This window comes from Diabrotica virgifera, chromosome 5 (assembly GCF_917563875.1).
Source record: "Diabrotica virgifera virgifera chromosome 5, PGI_DIABVI_V3a".
Lineage (NCBI taxonomy): Eukaryota > Metazoa > Arthropoda > Insecta > Coleoptera > Chrysomelidae > Diabrotica > Diabrotica virgifera.
The window spans coordinates 44,146,895-44,171,015 of NC_065447.1; the positions used below are offsets into that span (position 1 = coordinate 44,146,895).

At 33.4% G+C, this 24,121-nt stretch overlaps 1 protein-coding gene across 3 annotated transcripts in view; it reads left to right on the forward strand.

The window, feature by feature from the left end:
- The window catches only part of LOC114326149 (beta-arrestin-1-like), a 1,212,937-nt gene that overhangs the window by 320,159 nt on the left and 868,657 nt on the right, over positions 1-24,121 (forward strand). For all 3 annotated transcript variants that reach the window (XM_050651410.1, XM_050651412.1, XM_050651411.1), the window contains exon 3: positions 16,918-17,136. In XM_050651410.1, coding sequence (XP_050507367.1) covers positions 17,069-17,136 — 68 coding nt within the window. In that variant the 5' untranslated portion in view covers positions 16,918-17,068. The remainder of the gene's footprint in view (positions 1-16,917; positions 17,137-24,121) is intronic.

The window sequence follows — 24,121 nt, forward strand, 5'->3', positions numbered from 1 at the left end:
GATTTTCCCTTATAGAATTAACTGTGGTATTTCATATTTTGCTTCTCTTCTTAATTAATCGTTTCGAACTCTATCCATCCAAGGTATGCGCATCATTCTTCTCAATGACCACATTTCAAATGCTTCAAGTTTGTTGATTGATGTTCTATTCAAAGTCGACGTTTCCATGTTATAAAGCAAGATGTACCATATTATGTAGCACTTGACCATTCTGCAGCTTATTTCGAAATTTAGGTTTTCATTACATAGGAGCGGTCTGAATTTCATAAAATCTTGTCTTGCCATTTGTATTCGGGTTTTTATTTCATGTTGTGGTGGTGTTTTATTTCATCCCATTGGTCATTGATTGTATTGCCAAGGTATTTAAAAGTTTTCACGCATTTTATACGATCGTCACCTATGTATAATATCTGGTAATCTGGAGGGTTTCTTCTAATGACCATATATTTCGTTTTCAAAATGTTGATCTTGAGGCCATAGTTTTTACATATGCTATACCTAGTGTGGGCCCAAGACCTTCTAATTTATATAGTTTTTGAAAATTGATTACCATGGGTTATTCCAATCCAAAAAGGGTAGATATAGTTTCATTGTATTTTATGAATAGTAAATGTGTTGATATGATAGCTCAGAAATTTAATGAACGGCATCAAGATAAACACGACATGTCATGTTTTGTGTATGTTTAGATAAAAAATTGTAGCTGGAAATGTAGGTAATAAAAAACGAGAAGCTGAACAGTCTAATATTTTTTATTTTACCTGGCAATTTGACTGGAGAAATGTGTTTAAAATTACTGGAAGACGTGATTAATCCTGCCTTGACTGATAATATAGTGGAGTCACTGAAGGTTTTCACCTCCGATTTCGTTAAACCTTGGTCTAAATATTGACGAACAAGTGGAGTATAATGCTGAGAAGCTCCGTCCTGTTGAAAAATAAAATAATCTTCATCACGTTGTTGATCATTTGCCATATTAGTGCAGTCACTGAAGGTGGATATGAGCTATTACCTCCGATTTCGTTGAGCCTCCATCGATTTTCATGAAAATTGGTGAGTAGTTAGAAGATACTTCAAGGAACAAAGGTGACATGATGCCAACTTGCGCTTTTACCCTAGGGGTGGATGCCACCCCTTCCCGAGGGTGAAATTTTTTTTATTAAAAATAATACCAGAAATTGACAGAGGGGCAACTTCTAAGCAAAATTTGTTATATAAAGTTATTAACATAAATCAATACTTTTTGAGTTATTAAATATCAAAAATTTTATTTTTTCTTAAAAAAATGCATGTTTTAAAGCTGTTTTTCACGTATTACTCAAAAACTATAAGCTTTTGTAAAAAAGCTGTTATTAACAAAATTAAAGATAATAAAAAATTTAATACACTCCCTACTTAAATAATTAAACTAATATTATTTCAAAGTGAGTTATGGGTAATTGAATGTATATTTTTTTCGACGAGTACTCAAATCTAAATATTCAAGCTTACATAACGGGAAAACAATGCGTTTTATAGAATATACTTGTTAAGCACTTGTCAAAGTACTTCGGAATTCCTATCAAATGAGCTTCAGTAGAAGTTAATAGCATCAAAATTAGACAAGTTATGATGAAAATAAGAGAACTCTTTCGATTTTTTAGGAAAAAGTGAAAAATAAAACATAGCCATTTCCACAAAAATAAAAATTTGTAGTAATACTCACAAGAATTTCTTTAGGTTAACATAGTTAATGATTTCAACAATTTTGACCGGTATAGAATGCATATTTTTGAAAAAAGGTATAATTAAAAAAATCAGAATTTTTAAAATTATCTTACTTTTCATTTTCTTTTGAAAATAACTCCAAAAATACTCAATATAAGTAAAAAATGATATATAACTAAATTTTAGTTTTTTCTATTATAAATACTTTACTCATTTTACTATTTCCGTAGAGTAAGAAATCACCGAGATAGAAACGTTTAATTTCAATTTTGCTGCGAGAACCATGTAACCGGGGACATTTAACCTTTTATTTTTTAAAAAGTAAGAGGTTTAAATGACTATTTTGACGTTTTTAATAGCTCTTGGAATCAAATTTTAACCAGTTTTTAGATGAACTTGCTACGTTAAAAATTAACGGAGTTATTTACAAAAAAAAAACAATAACCTTTTTTAGAAAAATTTTTAAAAGATACATTTTGAAACATTTTTGGTGCATAAACTTTAATGCTATCAACTTGTTCGAGCGCTTATTTGATAGATATTTTTATGAGCTTTGACAAATGTTTAATAAGTTTATGTTATAAAATGCATCATTTTCCCGGTATTTAAGCTTGAATACTTAGATTTGGGTACTCGACGAAAGAAATATACATTCAATTACCTATAACTCACTTTTGGTTAACATTAAAAGGTTTTTCTAGTAAGGAATTTATTTGATTTTTTATTAGCCTCAATTTTGATAATAATAACTTTTTTGTACAAATTTATAGTTTTTCAATTATTTATGAAAAATCGGTTAAAAACATGCATTTTTCTCACGAAAAATTAAAATCTTTGATATTTAATAATTCAAAAAGTTTTGATTTATTTTAATAACTTTATATAACAAATTTTGCTAATAATTTGTCCCTCTATCGAATTGTGGGGTTATTTTTAATAAAATCATTTTCACCTCCGAGGAGGGGTGGCATCCACCCCCAGGGTAAAAGCGCAAGTTGGCACCATGTTACCTTTGTTCCTTGAGATATTTTCTAACCACTCACCAATTTTCATTCAAATCGATGGAGGTTCAACGAAATCGGAGGTAATAGCTCATATCCACCTTCAGTGACTGCACTAATATTGCAAATGATCAACAACGTGATGAAGATTATTTTATTTTTCAACAGGACGGTGCTTCTCCGCATTATACTTCACTTGCTCGTCAATATTTAGACCAACATTTTCCACGGAATTGGATGGGGAGGAGAGACAGCATTGAATGGCCCTCTCGGTCACTCGATTTGTTTCCTTTGGATTTTTTTGTGGGGACACCTAAGAAGTAAAATTTATAGAACACCACCGGTATCTTTAGAAAATTTACGTCAACGAATTACCAATGAATGCTTACAAAATACTTCCCAAATTTTTCGAAAAAAGTAAAGTAAGGATAGGTAAATCACAAATACACAGTCTCGGCTTACAATCTAAAATAACTTTTTCTAATGCTTACATTATAAACACCATTCCATGATAATACATTATCTTCGCATGCAAATATGGCTTCTGCTAAAAATTTCTTTCCTTCTCTTTTCTTAGAAGTTCTTATAATCTTTTGTACCCGAATAATATGGACCTTGCTTGACTGATAGATAATATTGCACATAATCAAGAATATGATGAAGATCGTTTGATTTTTCAACAGCATGGTGCTCCCACGCATTATGCTTTACTTTTTCGTCAATATTTAGACCAAAATTTTCCATGGCATTGGATTGGGAGGAGAGGCAGCGTCAAATGGTCTCCTTCGTCACTCGATTTGTCCCTCTGAATTTTTTTGTGGGGACACCTAAAAAGTAAAATTTATACAACACCACTCATATCCTTAGACTACTAATAGTCAACTAATACTTTAGTCAATTAATTTCCAACTAAACAAAACACTCCACAAATGTTTCGAAAACAGCAAAGTAACGATTGGAAAATCACAAATACACAGTCTCGGCTTACAATCTAAAATAACTTTTTCTAATGCTTACATATAAAAACCATTCCATGATAATACATTACCTTCAAATGCAAATATGGCCTTTGCTAAAAATTTCTTTCCTTCTCATGTATACTCTTTCCTTAGAAATTCTTATAATCTTTTGTACCCGAATAACATGGCTGCTGCCTTGGTCTGAAAGTTAAAGTGCTTTCCGCTAATGTATCTTCGACCGCACCGCAATGAAAAGTCAAGGGGAAAATAGGTTCCTGATTTCTCAACGGGACGCAGGAAAGGTTTCCATCGAGTAACGTTCTTTCTTATTACCTTGGAGTTCTTTTTTTATGTTTAAATATTGATTGATTTTTTTATTAACTCTGAGAAGTGGATGACAAAATAAAAATATATTTTATGATTTAGTAGGTACTGTTATTTTATATATCAATGGTAAAGTTGTAACATTAAATATTTAAATTTAAATATGTACCGGGTGTCCCAATAAGAATGGCTCTCGGCCATATCTCAGGAACCGTTTATAGTAGAGCTTTGAAATGAAAATTTTGATAACAAATGTTGCCTCAGGAAAAGCCTGGAAATTATTTTCATAATTGTGGGACCACCGCTAGAGGGCGTAATTGAATATCAAAAATTAAAAAATCTAAATTTTACAAAATTTTCCTAATGAAGGGGCACTGGAAATCCGATCGTCGTATTCTTCATAAAATTCTACGCATATTTGATTTGGCAAGTTTAGGTCTACCTTTGGAAATAAGAGGTGGGGGTGAGTGGGAACCTTGTTATGAAAAACTGGCTGTGAGTCCGGTTCTGCTTAATCAAATTTTGCAAACTTGGTCTTGTTGAAGACAGATCTTTTTCGTCAATGTAAAAGTTATGATTTCGAACCAACTTACTGAGTAATATGCCAGCTAGAAGGCGTTATTTAATTTTTTTCAGAAATCTAGTGTTCCTTGGAAAATATTAAATACAAACATGTATTTTTAATACCATATTACAAAATTAGACAAAATTAGCAACAGAATAGCGAAAACCGCATGTTAATACCTTTTTTCTATCTCGAGATATCTTACAAAACGTGTAAATTTAAAAACATAACTGTTACTGTCACCGGTAAACAAAACAATTCATTAAAAGTAGTGTGCTATGGAGACAATAAAAAAACATTTTCCAGCTGTCAACGTATATTAGGTCTTTTCAACGCTTCTCATTTGTTTCGAGCCTCGTTCATATCTCGTATATTAATATTATACACGGATTATACGGCATATGACAGAGGCTCGAAACAAATGAGAAGCGTTGAAAAGCCCTATTACAAAGAAATAAAAACAACTATTTAGTGACGACATAAACGTTCAAATTTTTGCCCATCACTTTCGTTGCAAACATTTACTCTTTCAAGAGTAGATTGAACAGCAGTCTCAATTTCTGCTCTCGATATGCTTTGAATGGCGTTTAGTATTCTCTGGATAATGTATTCTAGAGTAGTGAATGATGGGCAACAATTTGAATATTTAGGTCGTCACTAAGTAGTTCTTTTTGTTCTGTGTTATATTTAATTTTAATAGTATTGTTTCTCTTTAGATTGTTGTTTTAATTAATTATATTTTTATACGTTGACATCTGGAAAATGTTATTTTGTTTTTTTCCACAGCACACGACTTTTCATTAACTTAGTTTAGGTACCGGTGATAGTAACAGTTATGTATAAAATTTACACATTTCTCGAGATATCTTGAGATAGACAAAAGTTATCGACATGCGGTTTTCGCTATTCTATTGCTAATTTAATCTAATTTTATAAGGTATGATTAAAAATGCATACTTGTATTTAATATTTTCCAAAGAAAACTAGATTTCTGAAAAAAATTAAATAACGCGTCCCAGATGGCTTATTACTTATTAGGATGGTTCAAAATTATCACGCTTACATTGAAGAAAAAGATCTGTCTTCAACAAGACCCAGTTTTCAAAATTTGATTTAGCAGAACCGGACTTACAGCCATTTTTTCATAACAAGGTTCCCACTCACCCACACATCTTATTTGCAAAGGTAGAGTTAAACTTGTTAAATCAAATATGCGCAGAATTTGATGAAGAATACAATAATCGGATTTCCAGTGCCCCTTCATTAGGAAAATTTTGTAAAATTCAGATTTTTTTATTTTTGATATTCAATTACGCCCTCTAGCGGTGGACCCACAATTATGAAAATAATTTCCAGGCTTTTCCTGAGGCAACTTTTGTTATAAAATTTTTTATTTCAAAGGTCTACTATAAACGGTTCCTGAGATATGGCCGAGGGCCATTCTTATTGGGACACCCGGTACATACAATTTTTATATTTTAACGCAGTCTAAAATTGACTCCAATAATTGTCTTCTCACTATCTGTCAATTTATTGGAACCAACTTTAGCATGCATATAATAGTTTTTTCATTTGAGCTACACCATTTTAAAAAACGAGGCAGAAGAGGCAGAAAATAAACTGACAGACAATTCTGAGGCATCATGAAAGTTTGAGTAAATCGTCTATGAAAATATCTTTCTTCTATTTCTTTACAAGCTATCTCCGCTATTTGGGTGACAATTTTGACCATGGAAGCTGCTGCTTGGAATAGTTGAATCGAACTAGTAGCACAGTAAATGAACGGGAAATACGGCGATACCGTGTAATTTTCAGGGGCAACTCAGAATTGAATGAAAATTTTAGATTGTACGTACCCTCCACTTCAAAGTTGAAATTGTGCCGTTGGTTACTTTTACTTGGGGGGTGGCAGTCACCCCTTCTCGGGGTTGAAAAAACATATGTTTAAGATAAGACCGGAAATTGATAAATTTACTGATTTTAAGCAACTTTTGTTCCATAGAGTATTTTAGGATAGTCAATACTTTTCGAGTTATTTGAGATTGAAAATGTTTATTTTTCGACAAAAAAACTACGTTTTCAGACGGTTTTTTGCAAATAACTTAAAAAGTAAATATTTTATCGAAAAAAATATTCTTAGCAAAAGTGTAGCTCATAAAAAACTGAAAAAAAAAATGTGTATCAGTAAAGTCTATCAATCGAGTAAAAACAAAGTTGTAGCTCATGAAAAATACGTTCCTATTCGTCTAATTCCAAATCGAATATTTCAACGTGAAATCACCGAAAAATTAAGCACTTTTCGGGAAAAATCCATTCAAACCTTTTTTAAAGTGTTTATAAAAGGCTTTATTTTAATTGTTTTTAAAAGTTTCTAGCATGAAAAATAAGCGAGTTACGCTCAAAATAATGTTGGCCCTCTTTTTTTTTTGGTAAAAAATTATGAAAATATCCCAGTGTTTAGCTCCCAAAATAAAATTAATCGCTACCGCTTTACAAACAATTTACTTACTTATCTATTTTTTATATGATCTGTCAGTCTTGCCGGTTTAAAGTGCCTATTTTTGAAAGGGTTATAGTTGAAAAAACTCGAACGGGTCACTAATCACGAGTGTACATCACGAGTGTATGCAAATTTTGAACAGATATATGTTTATCTTACGGAAAAACAAAATGAAACTAGCCTTTTATTTATAATAATAGCAAACCTACATTTTTTTACTGTTTAAAATTTTTCTTATCACTTATACTTTTTAAGTTATTTTGAAAAAAGGAAATTTTTAAAAAACTTTTAGAAATTTTTTTACTATAAAACCAAATTTTTTCAAAAATAAGCACTTCAAACCAATAAAACTTACAGAACATATAAACAATACATATACAGTTAAAATAAATGGTAAAGCGGTAACGAGTAATTATATTTAGGGTGCTAAATAGAGGGAGGTTTTCAGGATTTTTTTTTACCCAAAAAAGGGGCCAACTATTTTTCAGTGTAACTCGTTTATTTTTGATGCTAGAAACTTTTGTAAAAAACAAATATAAAGCTTTTTTTGGATGCTTTAAAAATGTTAATAAGCTTTTCCCGAAAAGTGCTTAATTTTTTGGTGATTTCGCGTTGAATTATTCGATTTGGAATTAGACGAACAAGAACGTATTTTTCATGAGCTACAACTTTGCTTTTACCCAATTTATAGACTTTACTGATAAACTACCTTTTTCGTTTTTTTATGATCTACACTTTTACTAAGGATATTGTTTTCGACAAAATATTTACTTTTTGAGTTATTTGCGAAAAACCGTCTGAAAACGTAGTTTTTTTGTCGAAAAATCAACATTTTCAATCGCGAATAACTCGAAAAGTATTGACTTACTTAAAAAATTTTATAGAACAAAAGTTGCTTATAATCTGTCAGTTTATCCATTTCCGGGCTTATTTTAGACACGCGTTTTTCACCCTCTGAGAAGGGGTGACTGTCACCCCCCAAGTAAAAGCAACCAACGGCACAAATTCAACTTTTAAGTGGAGGGCAAGTAGAATCTAAATCCAAATTTTCATATAATTCGGAGTTGCCCCTGAAAATTACACTCCAAAACGGTCATTTATTGGGCTATAGATACAAGCGAACCATTTCCTAACGTTTCTCTACTAGGATTCTATGCTGCGCTTAATTCCAATTTTTTCCCTGTATAATGACTTGTAACAGTTATCTTGTAATTGTACTTATAAATCTTGTACATGTAATTGATATTTCAGCGTGTAACATGTCCCAGGTACTATAATTTTCGCGTTTTGATAGTAAGTCAACTTCTGTTTGTTCATTAATTTGTCTTTTCTTCGATAGATAACGAAAACTCATAAAACCAAAATATAAATATATATTATTACGCAGCCTAATAATAAGAAACAATCTCAATTACCTCGTATGTTTGTTCAGCAAACCTGTTTTTGCAATCAGTTTTTTGTGTCCAAGAGAAACGAAGATTGTCATCGTTGTTGTTACATATTGGTTATATTTCATTTCATTGACTGCATAACTCAATAACTGTTAACTATCGCAAAAATAATAACACTCAGGTACAGAATGTAGAAAAGGGACAAGAAGTAAGATCTCCTAAATATAACATAAAAAGCTTAAAAGGAGATTCAACGAAATTTCTTTACAAATTACGAGTGGCCACAAAATTACAAAATGTGGGACGAGAAAATATAACAGCGGAAGAATTATAATACCAGCAACTTAAAAAATACATTCATGAGGCTGCAAGTGAAGCGTTGGGGTTTAAAGACAAATATGAAACAAAAAATCAAGAATGGTGGTCGGAGAATATGCAAACCTTTCAGAACAGGTTTCGCAAGATGGTTTCTCTCAAAGAGGAAGTCATTTAAATCTTAAAATGAATTTTTATACCCTTAATGTCTAATACACTACTTATAACTTAGAATGAAACCTAAAGAACCCAATACAATGTAAGCTATTAGATTCTTCCTCCTTCCTGGTCTGGACAGTTTTAGACTTTGCTCCTGTATTTCAAGCTGATGATGGCTCGGTAAGAGCCGAAACGCGTCCTTGTATGACATTTTTATAATATACATTTTTGTGGTACCTCTTTGAGTTTTCTACTTTCTCATCTATTTACCTCCAATTTTCCGTGTATTATAGCATTGTATAAAAAATATTTGATAACTTAGTAGTTACAGTTGAGTCCACGAGTCTTCACCCGTGCATCATTTATACGCTGTTAGCTCGTAGATAGAGGGGATAATTAAAAATTCGCGAGCGCCAGTAGTGACAAGTTTATAAACCTTTACTGGAAATTTGCTTTTTGACGTTCTGCATTAAGAGTTGCATATTATAGCTTTTAAATGTCTCACGAAAGTTGTTGTATTAGAGTGTCGAAATACTGGTTACAATAGTAACTGTGTATTCTACAACTTTCCTGTCGCTAAGCATAATTCAACGACAAAAATTGATTGAAGCAATTAGAAAAAAGAAGTAAACACAATTTTAATTTTAAAACGGTAGAAAAATTTGAGCTAAAGGATCAGTTAGCACACTCTCGAATTTTGACGGTTTTAATTTTACAATTAAATCCTGAAACAAAATTTGAATGCGTGAAGATAACGACTAATCACAGCAAACGTAGGATGCCGTGAACTGTCATTCATAAGTTAATATTTAAGAAGTATTATACTATAATTATATTAAATTAATATACTTTTTTGCAGAATAAATTTTTTCTAATATTAGTTGTCAACATAAACCTCAAAACGATAAGCAAAATCTTAAAAATAATCATAATGAATGATAAATTCTGTAGTTACTGCTGTTAATTATCGATTACAATCCAATTACTTCTTTACGTTGTAAATATTATACGATCAGAATTAAATAATAAGTTTGAAACAACTATTATTTGCTTTTCTACTGTCCTCTTTAAAATTCCGGCCGAAATAGGAACACTAGTCAACCGTTAGATGGCGATAGCAGCCATACCAGCGAAACTCACAGAGTATAGGCAACACTTTTTTCTTTCCAGAAAATTTCCGGTAAAAGTTATACTAGTAATCCTGTAGGTAGGTGGCGATACCAGCGAAGCTCGGAGCGGATACCTGGCGAGCTAAAACACATATTTGATACCTCAAAAATTTTAACCCGTAATAGTAGTAGTACCTACTTACTGTCACTTGCTGTTGCGTTTAGTAAATTTCAATTTCCGACTTATTATCGACTTACTTCGTATGCTTTATATGATGACGCACGGGTAAAGTCTCGTGGACTCAACTGTATCTGTTAGTTACTTCACTTCAGTAAGTACCTAATAATTTAATTGGTCACATTTCGATCTAAATTCCCTTCCAAAGCCAAGAAATTTATACCGCAAAGCTCACAACCCGCCACTGAATAACCTGGACACTAAAAGCCCATTTTAATGCGCTTGCTTTCTCCTTCGTCCAAGTTGAAGACAAATAAAACGGCGCAGCTTAATGACTTTGTCCAGCTTGCTTTATATTTACGGTTTCTATAAATTATGAAGACCTGGGGTCATTATGCCGCCAGTCAAGCTTTATGTAAACAATAGTTCAAGGTTGTTTAAGTTCGTCTAAGCTTTAATAGGACATAAAGTAGAATGGAAAATTTGCTGTTGCTCTCACATTTACGGCACTATATTTGAATAATGTGAAAAGTTAAAATAGTTATGTGAAATTTTATTACATCTAACATTAACCACAACTTACAAAATAAAATAAAAATACCTTTATTTGACATATTAGAGAGTTATTGAAACCTTTAAATAAAAACCGCTTTTGTTAAAGCATACTTTAATAAAGTTTAACATACTAATAGGTATCTCTATAAACAGGAATTATTTTAGTCCTGTCGCCAGGGGGGGTACAACGGCCTCATTAATTCAGATGGACTTACCCAAGTTTTTTTTATGTATTTTGACCCGTAGAACACGAATTTTTTGGGTAACAGTTGATCCGGATGTCGATAAGATTGTTATAGACCAAGAACTTGAGGAATCAAATAACAGCGATTTTTGGCAAAACAAAACAATATTTTGTATTTTTTGGGTCATTTTAAGCAAAAAATATTTCTACAAGTTTTTTAGTAGGATGCACAGTTTTCGAGATAAACGCGGTTGAACTTTCAAAAAATCGAAAAACTGCAATTTTTAAACCCGAATAACTTTTGATTAAAAAATAAAATAGCAATTCTGCTTAGCGCCTTTGAAAGTTCAAGTCAAATTATGTCGGTTTTGATTATTTGCATTGCTACGAATTTATTGTGTTATTGTTAAACAAAGCTACAAACAACTAGTGCGTGAGTGATGTTTCTATGATTTCTCATTTAAAATCGAACGAGTAGGTAGAATAGGTACTAGTGCAATCAAGACTATTTCTACGTTACATGCGTTAAAACGCATGTAAAAGCACGGGAAACCCTACGTGTTTATAGCTTTGTTAAACAATAAAAAAATAAATTTTTACCAATGCAAATAATCAAAACCGATATAATTTGACTCAGACTTTCAAATGCGGTAAGCAGACTTGCTATTTTATTTTTTAATCAAAAGTTATTCGGGTTCAAAAATTGCAATTTTTCGATTTTTTTAAAGTTCAACCGCGTTTATCTCGAAAACTGTGCATCCTACGAAAAAACTTGTAGAAATATTTTTTACTTAAAATGGCCCAAAAAATACAAAATATTGTTTTGTTTTGCCAAAAATCGCTGTTATTTGATTCCTCAAGTTCTTGGTCTATAACAATCTTATCGACATCCGGATCAACTGTTACCCAAAAAATTCGTGTTCTACGGGTCAAAATACATAAAAAAAACTTGAGTAAGTCCATCTGAATTAACGAGGCCGTTGTACCCCCCCTGGCGACAGGACTATTTAACTAAAGCGGACAGTTACATTATGTGTGTTAAATCTATACAATACAGATGGTTTTTAACGAAAAACAGTAAATTACTATTTTAATGATGAGAGCTACAGCGATAGAAGATCTTATAATGAAGTACGTAACTAGTTCTACGATACTTTTCGAAGCCATTCTTCTATCCAAATACTCCGGATACTCCAAAATGTTCTTTGTTATGCATTAGGATATTCTGTGTTTCTTTGTGACATTTACTAACGACAGCTGATTTTGCTTGATTGATCTATATCTTCCGTTTCATAGCCCATTTCGTCTTTTTGTGTAGACGTGACTATGTCTGTTTTTTAAAGTGCCTCCAGTAAGTTATCATTCCATCGTTTTCGTGGTCTCCCCACTGATCGTTTTTCTATTAGGAAACCGTCTCTAGCCGTCCTTACTACTCTATTTGTTGTCATTCAGCTTATGTGGTCTTTCCATTTTACTCTTCTGTTTTTCACCCAGTAAGTCCATTTTAAATGCCTATAGTCAGGAATTTTTTTACTGGTGGATGCCCCTTCAAAATTCCTATCACAGTTCTCAATTTGAACCTACCAATATGGAGCAGCGGACAACTTCCTAATGGCTGGTCTAATTCACTGTTTATAGCTCTACCTAAGAAGACAACAGCAAAAACCTGTGCTGATTATAGAAACATCAGTTTGTTAAACCATTTATTGAAAATTTTTCTGAAGATAATACATGGTCGTATCTACAATAAATGCGAGCAATACCTGGATGACACACAGTTTGGTTTCCGTAACGGGTTTGGAACGAGAGAGGCATTGTTTTGAATGAACGTACTTGCTCAAATATGTCGAGATATATCTGTAGACATATACTGTTGTTTTATTGACTTCCAAAAGGCATTGGATCGTGTTAAGCACTCTATATTAATCGAAGCTCTAAAAGACATAGGCTTGGGCGGCAGAGATGTTCGAATTATTGCAAATTTATATTGGAGTCAAACAACATCAGTTTTAGTAGATGGTCTGGAATCACAGGCTCTTAATATTAAAAGAGGAGTACGGCAGGGGTGCCTATTGTCACCACTTCTTTTCAACGTTTACTCCGAATGAATTTTCAGAAAAGCTTTTTCTGAAAAACATGAAGGAATACTTGTGAACGGTGAAGTCATCAATCATTTGCGATATGCGGACGATACAGTACTCCTAGCTTCTAGTCAAGAAGATTTGCAGCCACTACTTGATAGTGTCGTTAAGAGTTGTAGGGAGGCAGGTCTGGATCTGAACATACAGAAAACCAAAATACTCGTAATAAGTACACAGCAGCATATAAAACCGTCTATATATGTAAATAATACCAAACTTGAGCAAGTTGATAAAATCCTTTACCTTGGACAGCAACTAAATTTTAACGCAGAAAGTCACGGCGAAATTTGTTCTAGGTCAGAGCAGGCTAGAGCCGCTTTTAGAAGGATGTCCAAGGTGTTATGTAACACCTAAAATTGGCATTGAGGATCAGCCTACTTGGCTGCTACGTGTTCTCGGTCTTACTTTATGGTGTCGAGTCCTGCAATGTAAATAAAATCGATCTAAATCGCCTTGAGGCTTTCGAAATGTGGTGCTGTAGAAGAATTTTAAAAGTTTCCTGGGTGAAGAAGATTCGAAAGTCCACAATACTAGAACGTATCAGCGAGACTACTGAGATCATAAAAAGCATCAAGCAGAGAAAGCTGGAGTACTTCGGACATGTAATGAGAGGTCCCAAATATAGGTTGCTACAAAATATTATGCAAGGAAAAATAGCAGGCAAACGCGGTCCAGGACGAAGAAGAACCTCATGGTTGAAGAACTTGGTATGGTGTTGATACAAGCATGCTATTTAGGGTGGTAGTGAATAAAATTAGGATAGCTATGATGGTAACCAACGTTCTGAAGGGATATGGTATATGAAGAAGAGTATGGAGCAGTTCCTCTATTATATACTTTATAATAACGGGCGATTCAGTGAAACGGTACGATTTGGCAACGCTGCTGACGATAAAATAGAGGTGCCGCGGGCTTGCAACATAAACGTTGTGAATCTAATCAGTGGCAAGTAAACTTATCATGGAGACGTGGTCGGGTGAACAACACGCATTTGCTGTGAAAGTTTATTACAAAAAATTTAAAAATTTTGTGCGTGTACAACTAGCTGTTCATTTAGACTACCAGTTCCGTCTTACATAGCTACAAGACTTAGGTTAGGAACTTTGAAAGAAGTCGTTTAACATCACAGAAAAGAGGTGGCCGTGTCAGAACTGCTCGCACACGACAGAATATTGAAGCGGTGAGAAATTCATTACATGCAAATCCTTAAAGGTCACTACAATGTCTCGTGCGTAAGGAATTTCGCAATGCTTCAATATTCTGTAGTGTGCGAACAGTTCTGATACTGCCACCTCTTTCGTGTGATGTTAAACCACTACTTTAAAAGTTTCTAACCCTTGTTAAGCTTTAATAGCCATGTTAGATTAAACTGACAGCTCGTTGTACACGCATAAAACTTTCACCATTTTTTTTAATAAGCTTTCACAGCAAATGCACGTTGTTCACCCGACCACGTCTATAAGTAAACTTCCCACTCACTAGATTCACAGCGTTTACGTCGCAAGCCCGCGGCTCCTCGATTTTATCGTCAGCAACGTTAACAAATCGAACCGTTTTACTGAATCACTTTGTATCTAGAAAATGTGATATGGAGATAAAAATCTGAGTTCAAATAGAAAGATCATAAAAATAAGTAATAATAAAAATAAGATAACAATAATAATAACTCTTAATAAACCCACAACCTAAACGTTAGCATCCGAGGGCGAACCACAAAATGTTATGTAATCTCTATGCTCGTTTGTGAGTAGAAGGATGGATATTAAAAGTAACAACTGAATGAAAAAGTTAGAGAGTTTAAAATGGGTACACGACAATTAGACCGAAATCATTAGACCGAAATGGTACATAAATTAAAAAAGATTGCAGTAAATTATGCTAAGATTTTGTATACCTCTCTTTTTATTTATTGCATTCTTTTTGTATTATTTTATACATACACTGTATAAATTATTACTCTGTACAGTCTGATATGAAATAATTTTCATCCGTTAAACAAATTAGTGAAGGTAAAAAAAGCAAAAAAAACAACCTCTAAACTCGCCAGTACTTTGTGCTGCCAGTCCTAAGCCTAGATTAAGAGTGATGGTAGGTTGATGTTACCCTTGCTCAGATTAGAATCCTGTTTGAGCACCCTGTATTATGTACCTAATGCTTTTCGGTCTCCTACTGTTCGGTCTAGTGAGGTTTCGGTAAAGTGCTTTTAAGTCTAATGAGTTCGGTCTACTGCTTTTGGTCTAATGATTTCGGTCTTTTTACAGTAAACCTTAAAATGTGAACGTATTGACGCACACTGAGAATTTGAGAATTCCCTAGACAAGCAAGACAGAGAATATACAGCCATGGAGTCTAATGGATAAAGACAGTTCCAGCGGTGTCACGATATGGGCACTAATAGCTTGCCTAGCAGAAGTATCGAGAGGTGAGGCGGTATCGGTGTCTGATTCTGTCTTTGCTCACTGGAAGCCTCGATAATCTTAATCAAGGACCTACAGGCGAACCTTCAGCTTCCACAAAAAGTGTTGGCTAGAGAATTTATAACAAACAGATCTGCCTTAGTTCCAAGTATTTACTAAGGGGGAACGGAGCAAAATGCAAAATTTTGACGCAAGTCAACATTTTCAATGTGTTTTAAATTTATTATTTTTTTTTTCGAATTTTGAGAAAAATAATAAATATTTTTGAAAAATTTAATTGCAGAATGAAAGATTACATTATTACCGAGGACCGAAAGTCCCTGAAAACTTCTATAATGTTTTATTTTAATAAGTTACAGGGGTGAAAATAAAAGAGAAAATTTAGTGTGATTTTTAATTGCAAATATTTCATTCAAAAGAGTAGAATTTCCACAGAAGTAGAAACTAGGAGAGGTGTTAGATAATGATGTGTTCTGTCGCTCCTGCTGTTCAATCCTTACTCCGAGTTTCTATTTAAAGAGACACTGGACGATTCCAATGATGTCCAAGGAGTCAAGGTGAATGGTGTAAATATCAACAGCATCAGATACACCGATGATACAGTGTCGATTGTGGATTCCAACTTGGGTCTACATTAACATTAAAAAAACCAAAGTGATGTCAATCCGAGAAAACCAAAACGTACCTCAACCTTGCACAATAAATGGGCACATTTTAGAACAGGTCAATAGATTTAAGGGATGTTGGATCGATAGCTAAAATCCTGATCTAGAAATAAGATCGAGAAAACAGGCCAGAAAATCTTTCGAAAAAATAAAAAAACTTTTGTGATTCTCGAATAAAATGCTACGTCTATTCCACTCTTCTCTATGCAGTTTTAGTTTCGTTTTGCAACGAAATGAAAATATTTATTCATTTTTATTTCTATTAGCTTATACTCCTATATGAGTATATAGGGGTCCATTTTTCGTTGAATTTTTTCCGCGCTGGACAGGTGAGATGTGAATTGCAAATATTAGAATTCCCTCATCTTCTTTTGCCCCCTCATCCGTTTGGCTTGCATTTTTAGAAGCACGGAGGTGTTACCAGAAAAATGGTCCGAATAAGGTTTTTAATTTAATATTATTTTATATTTTATTAGATTGAGAACTTTGACTTGATTAAGAGTTGTGTTTCATCATCTGACGTGCCATCAGTTCAAAGTGCTACCCTGTTTTTAATCCTCTGGAAAAACATTCTTTAGAACCATTAAATAGAGCAAAATATAGTTTTAAAAAATCTATAATCTTTAAAGAGGTAACTTTTAAAAGGTTAAAGAACCGTAATAAATAGCCCTTAAAAGTAATTTACATCAGATTAAAGCTTAACATTTTATGTTGAATTTAATCCAATATTCTTTTTTCCTTTTTCAGGATACTCTGACCAAAACGAGTGAAATTTTCGCTTTTAGTCGTTAAAGAAAGTTTTACTCCAACACGGATTGGTAAATTAGAAACTGTGGGTTGCATATTGCAGACGATTTCCAGTGAAGCCCTTGATGATGATTGCTCGAGTATCTCTCTGATGCCCTTATTTGCCAACATGACATCGGACGACTCGCCAGCTGCTGACGGAATTACCACTGCTGATACGTAAGTTCCTGATTTTATTAGGCCTTTTATTTTTAAGATCGGAAAAAACCTTCCTCAAAATATATTTTGAAAATGTTGATTAAAAAAGTTTTTAGAAAAAGACTAAAACAGATTTTTCATATATCTTCGTCATAGTCTGACTGAATTACCACTCATACGTAAGTTCCGTATTTTATTAGGCCTTTTATTTTTAAGATCGAAAAACAAATAATGTTGTTTAAAGGTCGTCACACATCCGTGACGGGATCGTAATGGGACAGTGTCGTAGCAGTGCTTCGCCGGAATGTGATTTCGACTGTTTCACTTCGTGTTCGCACGGCACAGTGCCGTGACTTGAAGGTTACCAGAATGGAGGTATTTTTCGACAGCGAACTGTTGATGATTGCTTTGATCTTAGATGAAGAAAAACAATAGAAAAAGGAAATAGACACTACAAATTAATCGCTTGTGGATTTATCGAGCTTGAAAGAAGAGAGCAATAAAAGGTAAATTCTTTACTCTATGTAAAGAATTGATGGACGAAGGAAACAAGTTTTCTTGTTGGAAATGGTTTTTTAAATATTTCAGAATGCCTCAGATTTCATTTGATGTTGTTGCTGAGTAATCTAAAGGTATATCTAACTAAAAAATACACACACACACTGGAGAAAAAATGTCATATTAGAAAAACTGTTTGCCATTTATTGGATGTGTTTTAATAAACCAATAAAGTAAACTGTAATGCAAAAAAAAGAGTGTCTCTTTAGTTAGTCTCTTATCAGGAGGAACATATGCTGCTCTCTCTGACCCAACCAGGACAAAACCCGGCGTGCAGTTACGGATTGCAACGAACGAAATGGCAGGGATGCCCTAGCGGCAACTGCTAGCAAATAACAAAGTTTTCAATCTAACAGCACATAAAAAAACCGTCCAAAAATATTACTCTACATCCCACCAGATCGAAAAAAATGGGAACCTTCTCTGGTTACACCTCCGAGGCTTCTAAAATTTGCAAACCATAACGGATGCTGAGACTAAAGAAGATGAAGGAATTTTACAATTTATCATTCACGTCCCATCTGCTCAGCGTATGATTTTTACTGAAATTACGTTCACGTAATTTCAACCGAGAATGGTTCCCTTCGTACTCCCATCAGAGTAAACATGTAAATCAAAAATGAATAAATATTTTCAATTTAGTTGCAACACGAAACTACAGCTGCATTATATTCTAGTTCAATCAGAGAGTGCAGCAAGCACCTCTACCGGTTTAGAAACTTATAAGTCTCTAATCAGGAGGAAACCCAACCAGGACAAACCCCGGCGTGCATTTACGCAACGCAGTTAAAACGGCGTGCTGTTAAAACAGTACTTTCAGATTCACCTTTACCATCATCCCTTGGTTATATGTTTTCAATGGACACCTTACTTGTCATTTTATCTGCTTTAATGACGAAGTTGTGTGTACAGACAGATATGCGGACAGACATGGATAAATTCAAGGTTTTCACATTTTTTCAAAATCAGTGAAAACAGTTATTACCGAATTATTATTAGACGAGGCAACGAAGCATTAAACCTAGGAATTTTGTGCAGTAAGATGAATCATCATGCAACTTTTTGCACTCGATTCGTGAGAGTGTCAGGCAATTTTGTGAACTAAATTGATCTCCGACAAAAATTTTTGTGCATGAGAAAAAGCATCTTTAAAGTGCATCTCGAAGGGATGAAAAATTAAAAATTTAGGACTCAGGAAGTATTGACGGAAATGAGTTCAGTTTTTATACTTGGGTGTTTAGGAGGTCACTGAACAGGAATTTCATGACGGCGATGGTCTCAGAGGGACCTGGTGCCCAGGGTAGAACTCGTCGCCTGGGACGACCGAATAATTCGCGGGACGATCGAATAATTCCCGAAATGAAGATTGGATCGAAACATTGAAAAATACGTGTTCAATATTTTTTAACAATCTATCGAATGACACTAAACACGACCACCCCACTCCACCCCCTGGAGGTGGGGTGGGGGTAACTTTAAAATCTTAAATATAAACCGCATTTGTTATTACAGATTTGGATTTATTACGTAAAAGTAGCAACTCTTATTCGAAACATTTTTTAGAATTATGGATAGATGGCACTACAATCGGAAAAAAACGATTTTTTCGTGATACCATGGGTAAATAATTATAGAAACGGTCTAATATCTCAAGAAATACACTTCCAAATAAAAAACCAAAAAATACGTCTTTTATATTTTTTGAAACCTATAGAATAACATAAAATACCACCCTCCACTCCACTCCACTCCACTCCACCCCCTGAAAGTGGGGTGGGATGTAACTTTAAAATCTTAAATAGGAGCCCCCTTTTTTATTTCAGATTTGGATTTCTTACGTAAAAATAGGTAACTTTTATTCGAGACTAGCGCCAAGAGTAAAAACACTATTTATTAGCGCCATCTATTAACAGTTCTAAAAAATTATTAGAATAAATATTACTTATTTTTTCATAAGGAATCCAAATCTGCAATAAAACATGGAGATTCCCATTTAAGATTTTAAAGTTAACCCCCCACCGCACCTCTAGGGGGTGGAGTGGAGAGTCGTGTTTGATGTTATTCAATAGGTTCTTGAAAAATATTAAATACGTCTTTTATTTGGAAGCGTATTTCTCGAGATATTAGACCGTTTCTCTAATTTACCTATGGTATCACGATAAATGGTTTTTTCCGATTATAGCGCCATCTATCCACAATTCAAAAAATTTTCTCGATTAAAAGTTGCTTATTTTTACGTGAGCAAACCAAATCTGTAATAACAAATGGGCGTTTCCGTTTAATATTTTAAAGTTACCCCCATCCCACCTCCAGAGGATCGAGTGGGAGGTCGTGTGTAGTGTCATTCGATAGATTTTTGAAAAATATTAAACGCGTATTTTTCAGTTTTTTGATCCAATCTTTATTTCGCGAATTATTCGATCGTCCCGCGAATTATTCGATCGTCCCAGGCGACGAGCTCCACCCTGGGCACCAGGTACCTCGGAGACCATCGCCGTCATGAAATTTGTGTTCACTGACCTCTCCTCACCCTGTTCACAAAACCCCCAAATATAAAAATTGAACTCATTTCCGTCAATATTTCCTGAGTTCTAAATTTTTCATTTTCCATCTCTTCGAGATGCACTTTGAAAATGCATTTTTCCATGCACAAAATTTTTAGCCGGAGATCAATTTAGTTCACATAACTGCCTGACACTCTCTCGAATTGAATGCAAAAAGTTGCATGACGATTTATCTTACTGCACAAAATTCCTAGGTTTTGGGCTTTTTAGTGCTTCGTTGCTTCGTCTATATGCGACATCTGTTAAATCCATTTTAGTGAAGTTTGGTGTACTATTTGACTACATTATAAAGATTTTCTTGGCAAAGATTAAAGGTCCTAAGTGTAATCTAAGTGGTTGGCAAATATTGAATAAGAAAACTTTTCTTTGTACCGACTTTGCTTCAAAATGAATTGTTTTACTGTAGTTATAATCAAGGACAGTAGAAAACAAAACGGAGTTTTTAATCATTTTAATCTTTTTATTAATATTTCCGACATATTTTAGAGGGAGCGAGTGAAATACAATTATTATGATTGAAGTTATCACACAACATTTTCTGCAAAACTCCGAATGTCACCTCTCACATGCAAATGGAGCCGTTTTTTCACATATCTGCCCTGGTCTAATGGGAATTGTTCTGAAAAGCATAATTTTTATGTTTTTGGGGATTCCGTAATATTTCTGGAGTTTAGCATACAGGATTCCCAATAGCGGTTTTTCTCCTTCTCATATACCAAAACATTAATTTTTCATATCTTTATATCGTTTGTTCCATTATTTAAATTTAATTTTTCTATTGTTATGTATAAAATTTTGTCTTTTATTTCGTTAGTCAGATTCCCAGCATTTTTTGTTTAACATTTTTTTTTAAATCGTATTTAATTGATTCTTCTTACTTTATTTTTTACTAGTGTAGTTTGTTTAATTTTAAACGGCTTTCAAGCTTGAAATGACGTGTCAAATAAGCGAGTTACAATTTTATTATTGTGGTTAATTCCCACTATGTCATAGTTACAAAAGTTAGGTATTACAAGAACGTACAAGTTTGTTGTAGCTTTAGAACAATATTCCAAATATTGAATTGTACAATTGTAGTCATAATTAACTTTAACAGTAACACGAAAGTACAGTGAAACCTCGATAAATCGGATTAATCGGGACCGCGGCCGATCCGGGTTATCGAAAATGCGGGTTAGCCGGAGAATATGGTAAAAATTAATAAAATACATATAAATAATAAACAAATTCACTACTAAAGCCTTGGTAGTTAAGTGGACCCACTTACATACAGGAAAATGTTAAAGGGTCATTCCATTTCAAATCACTCAATTTTGGAGCAAAAAAAATTTTGGACCTCCGATTTGTCTGAAAATTGGTATATAGCTTCTGAGGGACGTAAAAATAAGATATTTAAGGTCAAAAAATCTTCTTCTTTTTTTCTCAAAATGTTATTTTATGCGATTTTACAGTGATTTGGTGTTTATTTATACAAATTTGCATTTTCTATCGTAAAGTATCAATGGAAAACATAATGTTTTAATAGAAGGGGCTCAAAAATGTCATTATATGGCATTATAACAAGTTGCTTTGATTCAAAACAAGCTTTTGATCAAATTTTATAGTGTAGAAAACGTTAAAATACCGTCGTTTTTTTACATTTTTCTTCATTCCCAAAATACATCATAATCGATTTGGCTGAAAATTTGCCCACAGATAGACAAAACATAGGAATTTATTACTTATTATATTACTATTTATTATTTGTTACATGCAATATTATAGTCAAAAATATAGGCGTCTACTGTAAGTACAATTAACTCAAAAATATCGACCTCACGACAAAAATTGTTAAAAAGAAATTGTAATAATTGTAAATACGATTTATTTGGAACAATTTCAGTTCCTACCATTTTTGTCGAAAAGTTAAAAATGGCGGAGATATTGAGCAAAACTGGTTCTCCTTTAAAATCAAGATGGCGGCTAACGTAACGGAGCAATTCATTCGTGATTTTAAATCTAGGCTACTATTGACTCCCCTAAAGATCAGAAAAATAAAATTTTGGGCAGCTCGGCATTCAAGGTCAAATGCTATCCCGACTGGACTAATATATACATTTGAGTCTGATATTACTGCATGTAATTTTTTTGGTATTGTAATATAATTCAAATCCTTCTAACCACTTAAAGTCCTATCTTTTGGCTATCTGTGGGCAAATTTTCAGCCAAATCGATAATGATGTATTTTGGAAATGGAGGAAAATGTAAAAAACGGTATTTTAACGTTTTTTACACTATACAATTTAATCAAAAACTTGTCTTGATTCAAAATAACTTGTTATAATGCCATATAATGACATTTTTGAGTCCTTTCTATTAAAATATTATGTTTTTCATTGATACTTTACGACAGAAAATGCAAATTTGTTTAAATAAACACAAAATCACTGTAAAATCGCATAAAATAACATTTTGAGAAAAAAGAAGAAGAAGATTTATTGACCTTAAATATCTTATTTTTACGTCCCGCAGAAGCTATATACCAATTTTCAGACAAATCAGAGATCCAAAATTTTTTGCCTGAGTGATTTGACATGGAATGTACCTAAAATTTCGTTATAATCATATGTGACGACACAATTAATAACACTCCGTTATGTTAACGTTTTTAAATTTCCGCTCTGTTAGGCTGTTTACAGATAGAACCACTTTTTGAAGTCGAATCCAACCGCAAGAAGTCGCCGACTTGTCGCTAGTAACGGCGTTTGCTGTGGTTCTGGTCGAATTATTTTTGTAGTTAACAGCGGCGATAAAATAAAATGTAGTCCATGTTGGTTAACACTGCTTTCAAATAAACAAACACGCTTGTACTTTTGTGGCAGCTACCGACGCGCGGCGTTTCAAAGTGGTTTCGTGTGAAAAGAGAATCGCTACAATTATTAAGTCAGTCAGCGTGTGAAAAGGAAATGCATTTTGCAGTGTTGTTAAATGACGACTTCAAGTAGCGACAGACAACCACGAACCCCCGACTTTTTGCTGCCGACTTTGACTTCAACAAGTGGTTCGTCTGTAAGCGGCCTTTGTTGGAGCTTTAGTCATTCTTGACCGGCTGCATTCGTAAATTGCTAATACACAGTTTCAAATAATTTAACTCTTGACAAACCTCTTTTCCAACCAACTGTTGAAGTTTTCGCATGGTGTCTCGTTGGTAATACAAGATCAAATTCTCATTTGCACTTTGTAATAACTTTTCTGAATAATGCTACCTAAAGTCAAATATAGTACCTAATAATGGTAGTTGTTAAATAGGATCAGTGCTGTCTTGGAATCCTATTGGTCCTCCATATTGGAAATTTACATATTTCTTACACTTTAATTTTTATTACTCCATTCTTTGTAAAATTTATACATAAAAGCAGACTTAGTTCTGTCTTTCTTACCTAAATACTTAAAGTTTTCGTATATAATCTATATATTATTCATAAGTTAAGTTTAAGCTATTTCTTCAGTTCTATTTTATTTTGCTGAATATTTTTTGTAAGGTAAACCACGCAATTTTGTTCTCAGTTTACTTATTTTTGATAAACTGATAATGTGTATCGATTAGTACATGAAATATCCTCACATAAGTGATGAAGTACCTGATTTCCTGTCTTTCATTCTCCAACTTTTAACGGAAAAACCTCCACGTGTTGAATCATACACAATAAATATGCAACACACAATACACAAACACAATTCCCTTACACATAGTCGCATAAAGCACATATAAATAATGCAGAAAACGTAGCTGTTGCCTAGAACACCAAGGCCAAATATGTCAACCTTAATTTTGATTCTGATAATGCATAAACTCCTTAATATCTCAGAATTTATACACCCATTCAACACTATTTCGTAATATT